This window comes from Chelon labrosus (assembly GCF_963514085.1).
Source record: "Chelon labrosus genome assembly, chromosome: 23".
Classification (NCBI taxonomy): domain Eukaryota; kingdom Metazoa; phylum Chordata; class Actinopteri; order Mugiliformes; family Mugilidae; genus Chelon; species Chelon labrosus.
The window spans coordinates 21,408,313-21,422,763 of record NC_140356.1 but is presented as its reverse complement, the minus strand read 5'-3'; the positions used below and the strand labels follow the sequence as shown (position 1 = coordinate 21,422,763).

Genomic DNA, 14,451 nt, shown 5'->3' with positions numbered 1-14,451 from the left:
AGAAGGTGGAGTGTTTGTACAGAATCATGTTATTATCAGTGATATGAAGTTTGATTATGTTTGGGTATATACGTCACAAAACATTAGCTTTGGAGTTAAACTGTTGGACGCTGTAAAAACTAATTATCCTTTAACTTTGTAATCAATAACTCTGATAAAGTTCTTTAGCGAACTTTTTATTATCTTTGTCCATAAATGGTACGTGACAAGTTTGGTGACAACTGGATGAACGGGCTGGGAGGAGTTGGTTTAGCTTTGAGGTGCAATGTTTTTTAAAAAATGGCAGGCGGAAATGGGCGTGGCCTAGTCCATTAGAACCAGGGTTATATCAGGAGTCGGAGGGAGAAAGAATTTTGTTCCTAGGGCACACGGTTCTACAGATATGAGCCAAAACGTAAAGTGGCTTATTATAGCGCCACCTAGCTGTAGGCATGTGTATTAACACCTTGGTAAAGTGACATGATAGGACTTCTACCAAGTTACCAGGTTCGATGCCTTTGGTCTTTGTCCTGAGCAGACTCTTTAGCTACGTAGAACATTAAGGTGAAGAATAAAAATCAGTCAGAAACATGAACCTGAAGCTTCTCAGAGACACTTCATTAGTTCTGGTCTCAGTGTTGTGTTCACTACTCGGGACGGGACCCTCTGGGTTCATAGTTTAAGGTCTACAATCCGTTTCTTCATCTTTCATCCCATCAGTCTCCATCATGGTCTGGAACCAGAACCAGGACTCCAGCACTGAACCATCACATGTTCAGACTGATGACGGTTTAATGTTTCAGAACCTGATCCACATGTGGAACCTCTCAGACCATCTAGAACCAGCTCTGCGTCTGTGGAGGAACGTGTCCCATCAGACCAGAACCACCTGACCCGGTTCTGACCCAGTCCTCAGAGTCAGCCTTCCACTGAACATGTCTCCTGATTCTAACGTTGACTGTGACATATCCAGTCAGTGGTCATAATGTTGTGGCTGATCAGTGCATAGAAACATTTAATGTCTGAGTGTTTCATCAGAGTCTTCCTCTGTGATGAAGAACAGTCCAACAGGTTTATCATTTTTATTTATCGTACAAATGATTTCATCTGATGTCAGCTAGCATGCTAGCAGCGTTAGCCTGCTCTGCTCACACTGAACAGAGCAATAAAGGTTATTGAAACAAGATGGCCGACAGGAAGAGGGCAGGGTCACATGACACAGAAATAAACACAATGATCAGAGTTAACAAAACATCCTGATCACTTTATTGGTCTTTTAAACATCAACACACACACACACACATTAACACACACTCACACACACACACACATGTATTAACACACACACTAACACACACTAACACACACACACACACACACACATTAACACACACACTAACACACACTAACTCTTTCTCTCATTCTAGAAACATGTTCAGAGACGTCGGCTGCTTTCTGGATTCATCCAAACACAGAGAGGCTCCTCCCAGCGGCCATGTTTGTAGTTCTGTCACTGGTTTGTGGTTTTAATTGAGCGACAGAGGAGCACGGCCTCATGGGAAAATGATTCCAGCTGAGAGGGGTCCACAGGTTGACCTCTGACCTCTGACCTCTGGCCTCTGGAGGGTGAGTGCCCCCTGGTGGTGGGGGTCAGATTACAGCCACATTAAAAACTAATCAATGACTCCTGAACATTTACAGATTTAGATTCTTATCGTTTAGTGTTTGAACTCAGAGGTCAGGTGATTTTCCTCCATGAGGCTTCAATCTGTCCATCTGTGACCTTTGACCCCCGCAGTCTCCAACATGGCCGACACACAGAGTCTATTTGTGGCGGCTTCCTCTCCTCTTCATGGCGGCCGTGCACTGAGGACAGAACCACTTCCCCTTGGGGGCCTCGGTCAGACCCACGCAGCCGTAGTGGAACCACTCGATGGGACACTGAGCAACAAATGAATTAATACGACATCAATACTTAACAATAATAGATAATACGTAAGAAATGAAATGATGACACTTACGTCTGTGTTGTCACAGCCGACCATCTCTCCGTAGGACACCTGAAACAAGACCATCACATGATCAGAGAGGGGGTCAAAGGTCGGTAGTGACCGACCGGTAGGGACCGGTAGGGACCAGTAGCGACCGGCAGCGACCGGCAGTGACCGGCAGTGACCGGCAGGGACCGGGAGGGACCAGCCCGTCCACGTACCTGGTTGCAGATGCAGTAGCGGGGCTCGTTGGGGTCGTAGGTCCAGTCCACCTGGCTGCTGGGCTCGGGCTCTGGCAGCGCTGACGCCTGCTGAGACAGTTCCTGAGCCAGAGCTGAGGATGAGGAGCAGGAGGACAGAGAGGAAGAAGACGAGGACGAAGACGACTGGTGGTTGGAAGACTTGATGCTGCTCCTGGAACAGAGGACGAGGACAAGGTGACCACCTGTCCCTCTACAGGTGAGCTCTGAGGAAAGGTGGGGGCGGGGGTCTTACTTGGACTTGCGTCCCCTGGAGTCGGAGGCGGTGGTGGGGGTGAGGGTCTGGGTGAGGGTGGAGGCCAGGGCCGAGGACGGGTAGGCTGAGCCCTCCCTGGACAGAGAGAACTCTCTGCTCAGCTGGAAGTCATTGTTCTTGATGGCCTCATAGCTGGCTTTGAGACTGGACGTCCTCCGTCCCTCCTTCATCTGGAGGACACGCAGGACAGAGAGAGACAGGTGGGACAGACATGTTAATGTTATCCAACAGGACACGCCGTCCCTCACACCCCATAATAACTCCTCCTCCCCCCCACCTGTGCTGTGGCCTGGACGGCCTGGGCTGCTGCCATGGTGATGGCCCCGGCTCCGGCTCCGGGCCCCGCAGGTAGAGAGCTCAGGTTGTAGGAGGCCAGAGGCTGAGAGTTCACATTGTACACGTTGTTGGTGGACGAGGACGTGCTGTTGCTACGGCAACCTGCAGGGGACACAGAGGGTTAACAGCTGACAGACAGTACAGGTGTGTGGTGGTTACCCGTACAGGTGTGCGGTGGTTACCCGTACAGGTGTGCGGTGGTTACCCGTACAGGTGTGCGGTGGTTACCTGTACCTGTACAGGTGTGCGGTGGTTACCTGTACAGGTGTGCGGTGGTTACCTGTACCTGTACAGGTGTGCGGTGGTTACCTGTACCTGTACAGGTGTGCGTGGTTACCCGTACAGGTGTGCGGTGGTTACCTGTACCTGTACAGGTGTGCGGTGGTTACCTGTACAGGTGTGCGGTGGTTACCCGTACAGGTGTGCGGTGGTTACCTGTACAGGTGTGTGGTGGTTACCTGTACCTGTACAGGTGTGCGGTGGTTACCTGTACAGGTGTGCGGTGGTTACCTGTACCTGTACAGGTGTGCGGTGGTTACCTGTACCTGTACAGGTGTGCGTGGTTACCCGTACAGGTGTGCGGTGGTTACCCGTACAGGTGTGCGGTGGTTACCTGGCGTGTTCTCCTTGGAGGCGTCTGATGTGAGGGTGGACAGCAGAGCTTCAGACTTGAACTTCTTCTCTGGGACGTGCTCCGTGGTGTGGTGAGTGGGGGCGCTGTACTTCCTCTCTGCCATCAACAAACAGAAAGATGTTTAAATCCTTCATGAATCATGTTCATCTAAAATAAGCCGTTATAAACAGGCTGCTGGTCAGACGTACTCTCAGCTGCTGCGTGTGAGTGGACGTGATGGTTGTTGACCGGCTGAGACGGACTGTCCATCTCTAAAGACCCTGAGGACACGAAGACAGTAAATGAAATACGTCAGACATAAATAATGATGAGAGACAGAGTGAAGGAGGACGGAGACATTCTCACGTCTCTCCAGGATCTCAGTGATGCCGGCGTTGTCGGCCTCCAGCTCCATCTTGAACTTGGCCAGTTCTTGGTCCAGTTTACGCAGATGACGATCCACCTGAGGACAGAACCAACCACACCAGCTTTAAGGTCTCTGTCTCCACCTAGTGGTGTCTGCTCTGAACAACACTTCACCTGAGACAGTTCAATTCAGCTTTACTTCTATAGTGTCAACAACAATACAAATGGTCTCGAGACGCTTTACAGGATCCAGCCTGACCCCCCCCCCCCCCCCAGAGCAGCCTGAACCCCCCCCCAGAGCAGCCTGACCCCCCCCCCCCAGAGCAGCCTGAACCCCCCCCCCCCCCAGAGCAGCCTGAAGGCAACGCCGGCAGGAAAAACTCCCTTTTAACAGGAAGAAACCAGAACCAGAACCAGAACCAGCTCATACGGAGGGACCAATTAGAATAATACTTAGATCTTTATCAAGTCCGAGTGTCTGTGATCGATATCAACACGGTTTATACACTCAGTAGCCACTTCATTAGGGACACCAGTGAAAACCAGGTTCTGGTGTTCAGCTCAGACTATTGAGCTGTAGCCGGATCATCTCCCAGAACCCATCCAGTTAGCAGAACCACAGAACCCATCCAGTTAGCAGAACCACTGACTCCAGCCTCCACAACGATCGTCCAGGTGAATCACCACCTTTCTTAACGTTATTTAAATTAGACAGTGTACCTAATGAACTGGACAGGAGAGTACAGTGCCACTCACCAGATCATAAATCTGATTGGCCAGCTGGACCTTCTCGTCTGCATCTTCCAGAGCTTTGTAATAATCCTGAAACAAACATCAGGTCACAGATCAGGTTCAGACTCAAACATGTGGAGGGTTCCCTCCTGGTTCTGCGGTTCCTCAGAGCATCGGACCTTTTTAATGACCTCCATCTGCTCTTCTCTCCACTCGGGTTTGTTCTTCTTGGCGTTGACAAAGAACTCGATCACCTTCTGCTCCAGCTGATCTGTGGCGTCTGAAGGGAAACAAACAGGAAAAGAACGGTTCCTGAAACGGTTCCTGAGCAGAGGATCTGGTCTGAGATCACATTTATTAAAAGCTCAGAAACTAATTTACTCAATACTGAACTTTAAAGACTGGGATGCATTAATGAGCCATAATAATAATAATAACAGATGAAACAGACAACAGCATCAGCAGTGGCTGTCTTCACTACATTATAGTTTTAATCATTTTTAAATGTTTTGTCACACACCAGTAAACTGAATATAGTGTATGAATCTGAAGTCTTCAACCTGCTCAAATAAAACACTGACAGCATCTTAAAAGTGCTCTTTAAGGCTGATATTATTATTTATAGAATAACTGTCAGAGGAAATAATTAGTGACATGAAACTGGTCAGATAATATTTCAGCTCTAAAATAAGTTTATTTTATTATTCTTTTAGTTGAATGTGTTGTTGTGTTATTTAGTTTTAATCAGGATAAATAGAATCAGTGCAGCCTGTTAGCATGCTATGCTAACATGTGTGCTAACTGATCACAGAGAGACGTCGGTGATCAATAATCTCCGTCCATGTCTCCGCTCATCACAGAAACACGGCTTCTCTCCGTCTTTGCTCGTTAAACCGTGTCGGTCCCGGTGATAAAGCGCCGGTGTGAGCTGCCGTTAGCCGGCGAGTCTGCACGTACTCTGAACCTGCAGGTCCATCTCCCTCATTTCCGTAAACCTGTCGCGGAGATCCATGGGTAGCTGCTCGATCACTGCCAGGAGAAGAAAAGGCGGTTAGGCTGCTAGCATGGCTAGGCTAACGACCGGAACCACACGGGCCGCCAAATAACACACATTTAATGCTTTAAACGGCCACACAGCACCGCTACCGCTCGGGTGGGGTCCGATACTCACTCTCGAGATAATCCTCCAGGTACAGCATCGTGTTTAATTTCACGTTTCACGCGTTTTATCGAAAAAAAATCTTCTTTCAATATGGCGCCGCCAGCCGTTGTCTCTCTCAGAAAAAATACCCCGAGCGAGTGAGGTCAGAGAACGTGACGCAAGACGGCTGCGCGTCCTCCGATTGGTTGAAATCTAAGCGGGCCCTGATTTGTGTTCTTAAGGGTGGTGCATCATGGGAGTTGTAGTTGAATACGTGTTCACACTGTTTACATTGTGACACGATCCAGTGATTAGTCTAAAAAAAGATTTAAATGACTATAGATGAATATTCTGTGAATGGCTGATTTAAACGAACCATCTGGTAAATGTAGACTTCAAGAATAGTTTGTCATGAATGTTGGTTGAAAACTAAAGAAAAGAAACTGAGATTAATGTGGATAAAGGCACAAAATATCATCTTCATTAAACGCTTCTTTCATTGTGTAGATTTATTTTGACTGTTTATGAGCATGCCCAGTCTGATAGGGCTCATTTTACTGAATAAATAGATAAATACACCAGTGACCAGTCTAATGTTTCTGTTCGTCTGGACTGATGTGAGAATGTTCTGATGTTTTAAATCATTTTATGAAGAAATGGAGAAAACGATGAAGGCATCACTGTAAACAATCATCCCTGTCCACAAACGTTTGGACATATTTTCTCAGTTTAGTTGTGTTTTAGTTATATGGACACTTACATTTAATATGTGGACACTTACTTCTGGTTATATGTGTGTTTTTGTCCACATACCTTTTGCCTGTTTCCATATTCATGTTATTTTGATCTCTCTGTGTGTGTGTGTGTGTGTGTGTGTGTGTGTGTGTGTGTGTGTGTGTGTCCTCGTGTTTCCTCTCTCCGGTTCTGACCTCGCGGATCTGTGGCTGGAGGCGGGGACACATTCCTCTGTCCTCCCCCAGGACCCGCTGACGGAGGGAGGGAGGCGCTGCCCGCATTTAATTATTGGAAGCAGCAGCAGCAGCAGCGGGAGCAGCGGGTCGGGACAGCCCGCCCCCTCCACACCGCCCCGGGCTCCGGCTACAAGCTGCTCGACTTCAGCTCGACGGTTCGGAGCTTTAACGCAGCGGAGGAGGAAACGTTGACGCGTCTGCATCGGAGCTTAGGGTTGAGGGTTAGATTCCCACCGGACTGTCCCTCTAGTGGAGTTTGGTTCTGTTGGGTCCGAGGTTCTGGAGCGTCAGTCCGGGTAGAGACGTGGTTTCTGGTCACTCCGCTTCTCCATCACCGCGGCTCTGAGGGAAAGTGAGAAACCACCTGTTGTGGAAGTTTCCTGGAGCTTCTCCCGGATTAACCCCAGCTGTTGAGACGAGGAGGAGGACGGAGAGACGAGGAGGAGGACGGAAAGCCGAGCCGGAGCCGAGCCGAGCCGAGCCGAGCTAAAGCCGGAGCCGGAGCCGGAGCCGGGGCTGAGGCGAGCCCGAGACGCGCAGGAACGGAGACCGGAATGCGTTGGTTAGGCGCGGAGCAGCCGCGGCTCCAGAGCAGAGTTTCTCTCTGAGCTCTGATCTCCACGGTGTTTGCTGTGGACATGTTGCCATGGTGACCGGGAGGAATGAGGGATGGCTCGGGAGGACGCGCTGAGGTGTTTGAGGTGTCTGCTGCACGCGCTCAACCTGCTGCTCTGGGTGAGAGGTCACAGGCTGGACCGGTGTCCGGGGCTCATTAATTATTCATCATTAATTATTAATTAGGTACGAATCAGGAAGAGACGTCATGTGATCACGAGATCAACAAACTCACTCATTCACAAATGAAACAACAACTTAACTGTTTCACTGTGAGAACATCTAAAGTTTAACGTCGTCGTGTTCTAGTGAGAATGTTTAGTGGTGGTGGTGGTGGGCGAGACGCTGCTGTCTCTGGTTCTGGTTCTGTCTGTGGTTCTCTCTCTGGTTCTGGTTCTGGTTCTGTCTCTGGTTCTGGTTCTGTCTGTGGTTCTGTCTCTGGTTCTGATTGTGGTTCTGTCTGTGGTTGTGGTTCTGTTTCTGTCTCTGTTTCTGGTTCTGTCTCTGGTTCTGGTTCTGTCTGTGGTTCTCTCTCTGGTTCTGTCTCTGGTTCTGTCTGTGGTTCTGTCTGTGGTTGTGGTTCTGTCTGTGGTTCTGATTGTGGTTCTGTCTGTGGTTGTGGTTCAGTTTCTGGTTGCGGTTCTGGTTGTGGTTCTGTCTGTGGTTCTGTTTCTGGTTCTGTCTGTGGTTGTGGTTAAGTTTCTGGTAGTGGTTCTGTCTGTGGTTCTGTCTGTGGTTCTGTCTGTGGTTCTATTTCTGGTTCTGTCTGTGCTTCTGTCTCTTTCTCTGGTTCTGTCTGTGGTTTTATTTCTGGTTCTGTCAGTGGTTCTGTCTGTGGTTCTGTGGGGAGAACGTGGCTGACATGGTGACAAGTTATTTGCAGCAGAAACTGATCCTGTTTTATTTCCGCGTCCAGCTGATGTCAGCGTTCTTCCTGGGGGGGGCAGCGTGGATCAGAGACCCTCTGAACACCGTCCTCACGCTGACGGCTCACACCAGGTGAGACCCAGAGCTCACATGTTCTGCTGGAGTTCTGGTTCAGTTTATTGTCTGAAGGTCCAGTGAGAACATTTCTTCTGCGTTCAGAAGATGAATGAATGAATGTGTTTGTGTCATTCAGGCTGGAGGAGGCCGCCGTCCTCACCTACTCTCCAGCCGTCCATCCCGTCCTCATCACTGTCTGCTGCTTCCTCATCATCGTGGCCATGGTCGGATACTGTGGGACGCTGAGATGTGATCTGCTGCTGCTGTCCTGGGTAGGAACACAGGAAGTAGAACAGGAAGTAGAACACACAGGAAGTAGAAGTGTCTCTAAGTCCGTCCTCTGTGTCTCTCAGTACTTCTGCAGTCTGCTGGTGATCTTCTGTGTGGAGTTGGCCAGCGCCGTGTGGACGTATGACGAGGTGAGGACACATGTCTCCTCTGTCTCTACAGACCGATGTCCTGAGGTCTTTATCTCAGGGATGTCTCTTCATCTGGAATCAACAAAGACACGTCTCTGATACGTCCAACGGATGTCTTCATGTGTCTTTGATTCTTTGGAGATTCTCTGAGATAAAGTGTCGTCCGTCGCTCTGCTGGTGATGATGATGGTGATGATGATGATGATGATGGTGATGATGGTGATGATGATGATGATGTCGTTCAGTCTGAAGTGTGTGACTCTTTCAGGGTGACAGTAACTGAGTTCTCTTCCATTTATTATTTTTAGGGGTCCATGAAAACGACGTTACAGGATCCCTTTTGATTATGTTGAGATTTTTCTTCTTCTAATGATTTCTCTTATTCTGCGTAGCTAACGTGTCTGCTCAGGACAGACTGCAGGGTGAACGGCATCAAACCTGGTAACTTGGTAGAAGTCCTATCATGTCTCTTTGCCAAGGTGTCAATACACATGCCTGCCGCTAGGTGGCGCTATAATAAGCCACTTTACGTTTTGGCTCATATCTGTAGAACCGTGTGCCCTAGGAACAAAATTCGTTCTCTCTGATTCCTTACATAGTCCTGGTTCTAATGGACTAGGCCACGCCCATTTCTGCCTGCCATTTTTTTATATACCCAAACTTACTCAAACTTCATATCATTGATAATAATATGATTCTGTACAAGCACCCCAACTTTTGTGACCCTTGGTCTCTAGGGGGCGCTACAAAGGCAACATTTCAATATCTCAAAAACTGCAAAAGCTAACTTCATGACATCTGGCATAAACAACCTGTAACATGTTGAGTAGACGCTCATCATGTTGGTGACATTACGTCTACAGGGGGCGCTACAGGGGACACGCGACCGTCATTATAACATGTTTGTGTACAATCATGCCAAGTTTTGTAACATTTGGGCTGTAGGGGGCGCTACAACGACTACATGTTTATATCTCACAAACCACCACAGTGAACTGCTTGAAACTTGACAATAATCATCTGTGGATGACTCCTTACAAGCCCAACAAGTTTGGTGCAATCGGTCTATAGGGGGCGCTGCTGGTGACTCATGTGTCTGCGTCCTGCTCGGGGACGACCTCACCACGTCATGGACCCTTTATGATCGATCATCTAGTTATTATTATTATTATTAGTATAAATTATTCTAATCATCTCCGTTAAACAGCTCTCAGTGTTATTGTGTGTGTGTGTTAGTGTGTGTGTGTGTGTGTGTGTGTGTGTGTTTGTGTTCTTCCTTTATCTCTGCAGCTGTGTGTGTTCAGTCTCACCTGCCTGCAGGGGCTTCTGGGTAATCTTATCAGAGACACACCTGGAGTCACACAAACACTGAGCTGAACCCAGACCTGATGGATGGGATTCATTTTAGATGGAACCTTAATTAATTAATGTAAATGTGTCATTAGTTAAATATTAGTTTAAGTTTCTTTCTCCAGTAAATAAAACCTCTGTGTGTCCAGCCGTCCGTGCAGCGCTCTGATATGATCAGCCTGAAGACTCGGATGCCCAACTACGGCCTCCAGCGTTACCAGTGGCTGACACACACCTGGAACAGCTTCCAGACCCAGGTAACACACTCTCACACACTCACACACACACACACACACACACACACACACACATACACCCCCCCACACACATAGACAGGTGAGGTGAGGTCCTGTGACCCTTGTATGTGTTGACAGTTTAAATGCTGCGGGGTGATCTACTTCACCGATTGGCTGGAGATGACGGAGATGGAGTGGCCACCTGACTCCTGCTGCTCCAATCAGTATCCAGGCTGCGCTCGCCACGCCCACCTACACGACCTCAGCGACCTCCACCAAGAGGTGAGACGCTCTCATTGGTCGAGAGACATCAGCACCATTATCCAATCACAGGAGGTCTTCTCTCAAACCAAACTCCTCTCCATGTTTTAGGGCTGCGGTCCAAAGATCTACAGCTTCATCCGGGGAACGAAGCAGCTGCAGGCGTTGCGTTTCCTGGGCGTGTCCATCGGCGTGGCTCAGATCCTCGCCATGGCGCTCACCCTCATGCTGCTCTGGGTTCTTCATTATGGACGGAAGTCTCCAGAGATGGACTCAGCGTCTCCAGCGCCGGCCGAGTCCACGCCGGTCAACGAGTAAAGACTGAAGGACTCCGGCTGGAGGACTGAACTTGTGCTCTCCTCATAGTCTGAACACCTTAATATTAATGAACGTCACCAGGATCTAAAAACTGAGAGAGGACCGAGGACGGAGCCATGAGGAACTCCTCAGATTTCTGTTTCCAGTCAGTGTTTCAAATGCTGGTTTGTTTCAGTTTTCCAGGAAGCGGTACGAAGAGAAACACTTCTGAACTCTGAGGGAAACCATGAGAATCATGATGCTTTGAACTGATCCACATTCTCCTCTTCAGGATTCTCACCACTAAACAAACGATTTCAGTCGGACTCAGAGTGAAACTGAAGGTTTTAGTCATTCAGCGTGGAGGTGAATCAGGAAGAAGTTATTAATGGAGCTCAACAAATGACCAAAGTTCTTCACAGAGAAATACACTGACCGATGATTAGAATAAAAACACAGGAAGTGTTGAAGCTTTATGTTGTAAATGAGAAGCTATGCATGGTGTTGAATATTTAATATTAGCAGAGCGTTTGATTAATTTGTCACTGGAATAAAAACTAAACACTGATTTAGACTTGACCGACTTCTCGTCTTCTGCACACTCACCAGAACCTTCAGTGAAGTTTTGGACTGAAACAGCTGCTGTTGGTCTGTCAGTGGTTCTGGAAGTAGAACCGGTCCTGGTTCCTAAAAATCATTTACAGTTTCAGTTCTGAGGCTTTTAGACGCTGCATGATGTGATCAGAACAGAAGACAGTTTGACCTAATGTGGTGAACATGATTAACGTGATGGTGAACATGATGGTGAACATGATGAACATGATGGTGAACGTGATGGTGAACGTGATGGTCAACATGGTGGTGAACGTGATGGTGAACACAGTGGGGAACGTGATGGTGAATGTGATGAACATGATGGTGAACATGGTGGTGAACATGATTAACGTGATGGTGAACATGGTGGTGAACGTGATGGTGAACATGGTAGTGAACATGATTAGCGTGATGGTGAACACGGTGGTGAACGTGATGGTGAACACGGTGGTGAACGTGATGGTGAACATGGTGGTGAACATGATTAACATGGTGGTGAACATGATTAACGTGATGGTGAACATGGTGGTGAACATGATGGTGAACATGGTGGTGAACATGGTGGTGAACAAGATTAACATGATGGTCAACATGGTGGTGAACATGATTAACGTGATGGTGAACTTGGTGGTGAACTTGATGGTGAACTTGATGGTGAACTTGGTGGTGAACATGATTAATGTCATGGTGAACATGGTGGTCAACATGGTGGTGAACATGATTAATGTCATGGTGAACATGGTGGTTAACGTGATGGTGAATATGGTGGTGAACATGATTAACGTGATGGTGAACATGATGGTTAACGTGATGGTGAACTTGGTGGTGAACCCAGTAAACAGGTCCTTCCTTCCTGCAGAGAGACGCTGTGAAGCTCTGGACTCGTTCCTGCAGCTGCTCCAGAAACCGGAGCTGGGGACACGTCTTCAGGCGTCAGCTGTTCACCACTGTATTAATAGTTAGTTTAGTCCAGGCTGCCAACCACACCGAGTCTGTTTTTATCTGAAAGGATCAGATTACACTCATTACATCTGAAACAGAACATCAGCCATAACATTATGACCACCAGACCCGTCGTTTTCCTCATGGATCTCTGCATCTCACTGTAACGCATTCATACTGTAGTGGTGCTGATCTGTCATGAATCATTTCATGTTGTAGAACCATTCAGTCCTCCAGGTCCATCAGGTCCAGTCTGGAGACCACCACAGGTTCATAGATTTAGACTTAGATAGACTTGCTTGTCAGTTCTCCAGAACTCTGCTTCTTCTTCTAGTCCTGAAAGTGGTTTAATTCCATAGAAACACAGCAGAGAATGAAGAGAGTCCAGACTGTTGAAGAGTTTTTAGTAGGACAATGTTTTTATTCTAGTGACTCAGACACTGCACTGGACTCAAACCATGAGCCCCTCCTTTTAATATTATCCTCATAAATTCATATTTTATAACACAAGCTGTAAGAAAGTAATAATCATCTCTTCCTGTCTGCATGCATGCTGTCACTTTAGAAAAATATCATGTGGAATGTAAACAGAACATACAACACTACAAACCCTCAAATCATAGAAAAAAGAAGAAATAATTGACCACATCTAAGAACGATTACAGCACATGTGCACTGGTAACAGATAGAATAAGAAGAATAATCTTAATTACTTTCTTTTCCAAGCAGAAATCAACAATAAATGCTAAAAAATATTAAATCCGGACCCATCTCCTGGGCCCCAATGTACGGAGCACAGGTCCTCTTTACAAAACCCAAACAGTGAAAGGAAATAGAACAAGGTGGGTTGCATATGTCACGGTACAGCCAGTGACGGAGGATGGAGTTAATTCAGAGGCATCTAGATGTCAGGAAATTTGAATTCTTTTCAAATCAAACAGAGACATCAGAGTTTAAATCCGATCACGGTGAGAGAGCGTGGGGTGATGTGCTGTGCTCTTCTCTCTGATCTTTAGAATGTTCCTGAAGAAAAGGAACAAGGTTCTGGATAATTAAAACCATTCAGACTAAAACGCAGGAAATGTCAAAATACTGAGAACGAGATGGATCCAAACACGCTTCAGTTCATTCACTTCCTGTCCAGTCACATTATGGATTGATCCAGCTATGCTAAGCTAAGCTAAGTTAACAAGCCAAGCCCTGCTCTGAATGTATCAGACATGAACACATTTCTTCAGTCGACTTGTTTTCTGTTCATCATCAACCTTCAGCTGTTAATGATTCTGATAGGCTGAATCCGTTAGCTTAGCAACGGCTAGCAACAAAACAATTAACAAACAGTTTTTATTTGGCTTCACAGCTGCTAGAAATACAGATTTATTTTTATTTGAAGGTCATCAGACCCAGCCAGCAGAGAACATCAGTGTCTTTGTTGATTCTAAATCTTCATCCAAACTATGACGTCACATTAACATCAATCCTGATCTGGTCTCTAGAGTCCAGGTTAAACAGGTCCAGGTGTGAACACTGATCTGGTCTCTAGTGTCCAGGTTAAACAGGTCCAGGTGTGAACACTGATCTGGTCTCTAAGAGTCCAGGTTAAACAGGTCCAGGTGTGAACGCTGATCTGGTCTCTAGTGTCCAGGTTAAACAGGTCCAGGTGTGAACACTGATCTGGTCTCTAGTGTCCAGGTTAAACAGGTCCAGGTGTGAACACTGATCTGGTCTCTAGTGTCCAGGTTAAACAGGTCCAGGTGTGAACACTGATCTGGTCTCTAGAGTCCAATTAAACAGGTCCAGGTGTGAACACTGGTCTGGTCTCTAGTGTCCAGGTTAAACGGGTCCAGGTGTGAACACTGATCTGGTCTCTAGAGTCCAGGTTAAACAGGTCCAGGTGTGAACACTGATCTGGTCTCTAGAGTCCAGGTTAAACAGGTCCAGGTGTGAACGCTGATCTGGTCTCTAGTGTCCAGGTTAAACAGGTCCAGGTGTGAACACTGATCTGGTCTCTAGAGTCCAATTAAACAGGTCCAGGTGTGAACACTGGTCTGGTCTCTAGTGTCCAGGTTAAACGGGTCCAGGTGTGAACACTGATCTGGTCTCTAGAG

General features: G+C 47.4%; 2 protein-coding genes across 4 annotated transcripts; one reads left to right on the top strand and one right to left on the bottom strand.

Annotated features, from left to right (window-relative positions):
• Nucleotides 1-1,047: 1,047 nt before the first annotated feature.
• On the bottom strand, nucleotides 1,048-5,845 carry ing3 (inhibitor of growth family, member 3). The gene is made up of 12 exons (XM_084573163.1): nucleotides 5,705-5,845; nucleotides 5,491-5,562; nucleotides 4,713-4,813; nucleotides 4,558-4,623; nucleotides 3,802-3,898; nucleotides 3,645-3,716; nucleotides 3,436-3,552; nucleotides 2,764-2,924; nucleotides 2,466-2,656; nucleotides 2,192-2,384; nucleotides 2,001-2,039; nucleotides 1,048-1,920 (listed from the first exon to the last, which is right to left on the bottom strand). Exons 1-12 carry the CDS (start codon nucleotides 5,730-5,732, stop codon nucleotides 1,804-1,806), a joined length of 1,254 nt encoding a protein of 417 aa, XP_084429289.1. The 5' UTR covers nucleotides 5,733-5,845; the 3' UTR covers nucleotides 1,048-1,803.
• A 908-nt stretch (nucleotides 5,846-6,753) lies between these two features.
• tspan12 (tetraspanin 12) lies at nucleotides 6,754-11,449 on the top strand. Of its 3 annotated transcripts, XM_084573168.1 has the most exons (7): nucleotides 6,754-7,380; nucleotides 8,177-8,259; nucleotides 8,381-8,516; nucleotides 8,598-8,663; nucleotides 10,163-10,270; nucleotides 10,388-10,531; nucleotides 10,622-11,449. In XM_084573168.1, exons 1-7 carry the CDS (start codon nucleotides 7,315-7,317, stop codon nucleotides 10,826-10,828), a joined length of 810 nt encoding a protein of 269 aa, XP_084429294.1. In that variant the 5' UTR covers nucleotides 6,754-7,314; the 3' UTR covers nucleotides 10,829-11,449. The 3 variants fall into 3 exon arrangements, with proteins under 3 accessions (XP_084429294.1, XP_084429292.1, XP_084429293.1); XM_084573166.1 differs by having other exon boundaries at nucleotides 8,381-8,663; XM_084573167.1 differs by lacking the exon at nucleotides 6,754-7,380 and having other exon boundaries at nucleotides 7,542-8,259; nucleotides 8,381-8,663.
• Nucleotides 11,450-14,451: the final 3,002 nt, after the last annotated feature.